We start from the raw sequence: 597 nt of genomic DNA on the forward strand, positions 1-597 counted from the left end.
TCGGCGGACCCCTGCGAGGTGTGCGTGCTTAATAAGGATGAGTTTTATCATCTGGAGGGCTGGGAGCTCCCACGGGGAGCAGCTCCAGCGGGGCAGCCCCGAGAACTGCTCAGCGCCTGGGGCCGGAGATGCCCCTGCAGCCTCTCTCTCCTCTGTTGTTCTTTAGTTTTTCCTTTTTGATTTTTTTTTTGTTTTTTGCACTAGACAGATGGAGGAAGAAGGCTCCCTCCTTCTGGGGAGGGCAGCGGGAGGAGCACATCCCTCTCTGCCCCCTCCCCACTGCCTTGTCTAGTCCCGAGACACGCACCAGGCGCCAACCCGGCCGCGGACGCGAGGAGCCGGGAGAAGAGCGATCCTCGCCTTCCACGGTGGAAAAGCAGAACTGTGGGTCCTTCTCAAGATTGGCGCAGTTTTGTTGGGCTATTTCTTAATTAATTTACCATCATAATTCCCCCCCTGCTAGGGCGGGAGCTGGGGGTCGCAGAGGGACTCGCGCGATCAACGCTCGCCCCCCGCGTTCTGTCTTGTTGAGCGCTGAGAAGGAAGAGATGCACCCAAGAAACTGGGAGAGGAGAAACACAGCCCAGAACAAAGGAC

General features: G+C 58.0%; 1 protein-coding gene across 1 annotated transcript in view; it reads left to right on the forward strand.

The window, feature by feature from the left end:
- CACNA1B (calcium voltage-gated channel subunit alpha1 B) overlaps positions 1-292 on the forward strand; it is a 261,991-nt gene extending 261,699 nt beyond the window's left edge. Inside the window, exon 51 of the mRNA XM_017740286.1 lies at positions 205-292. Within this exon, the coding sequence (XP_017595775.1) occupies positions 205-292 (88 nt within the window). The remainder of the gene's footprint in view (positions 1-204) is intronic.
- The last annotated feature ends 305 nt before the right edge of the window (positions 293-597 follow it).

Source organism: Corvus brachyrhynchos, unplaced genomic scaffold, assembly GCF_000691975.1.
Source record: "Corvus brachyrhynchos isolate BGI_N302 unplaced genomic scaffold, ASM69197v1 scaffold305, whole genome shotgun sequence".
Taxonomy (NCBI): domain Eukaryota; kingdom Metazoa; phylum Chordata; class Aves; order Passeriformes; family Corvidae; genus Corvus; species Corvus brachyrhynchos.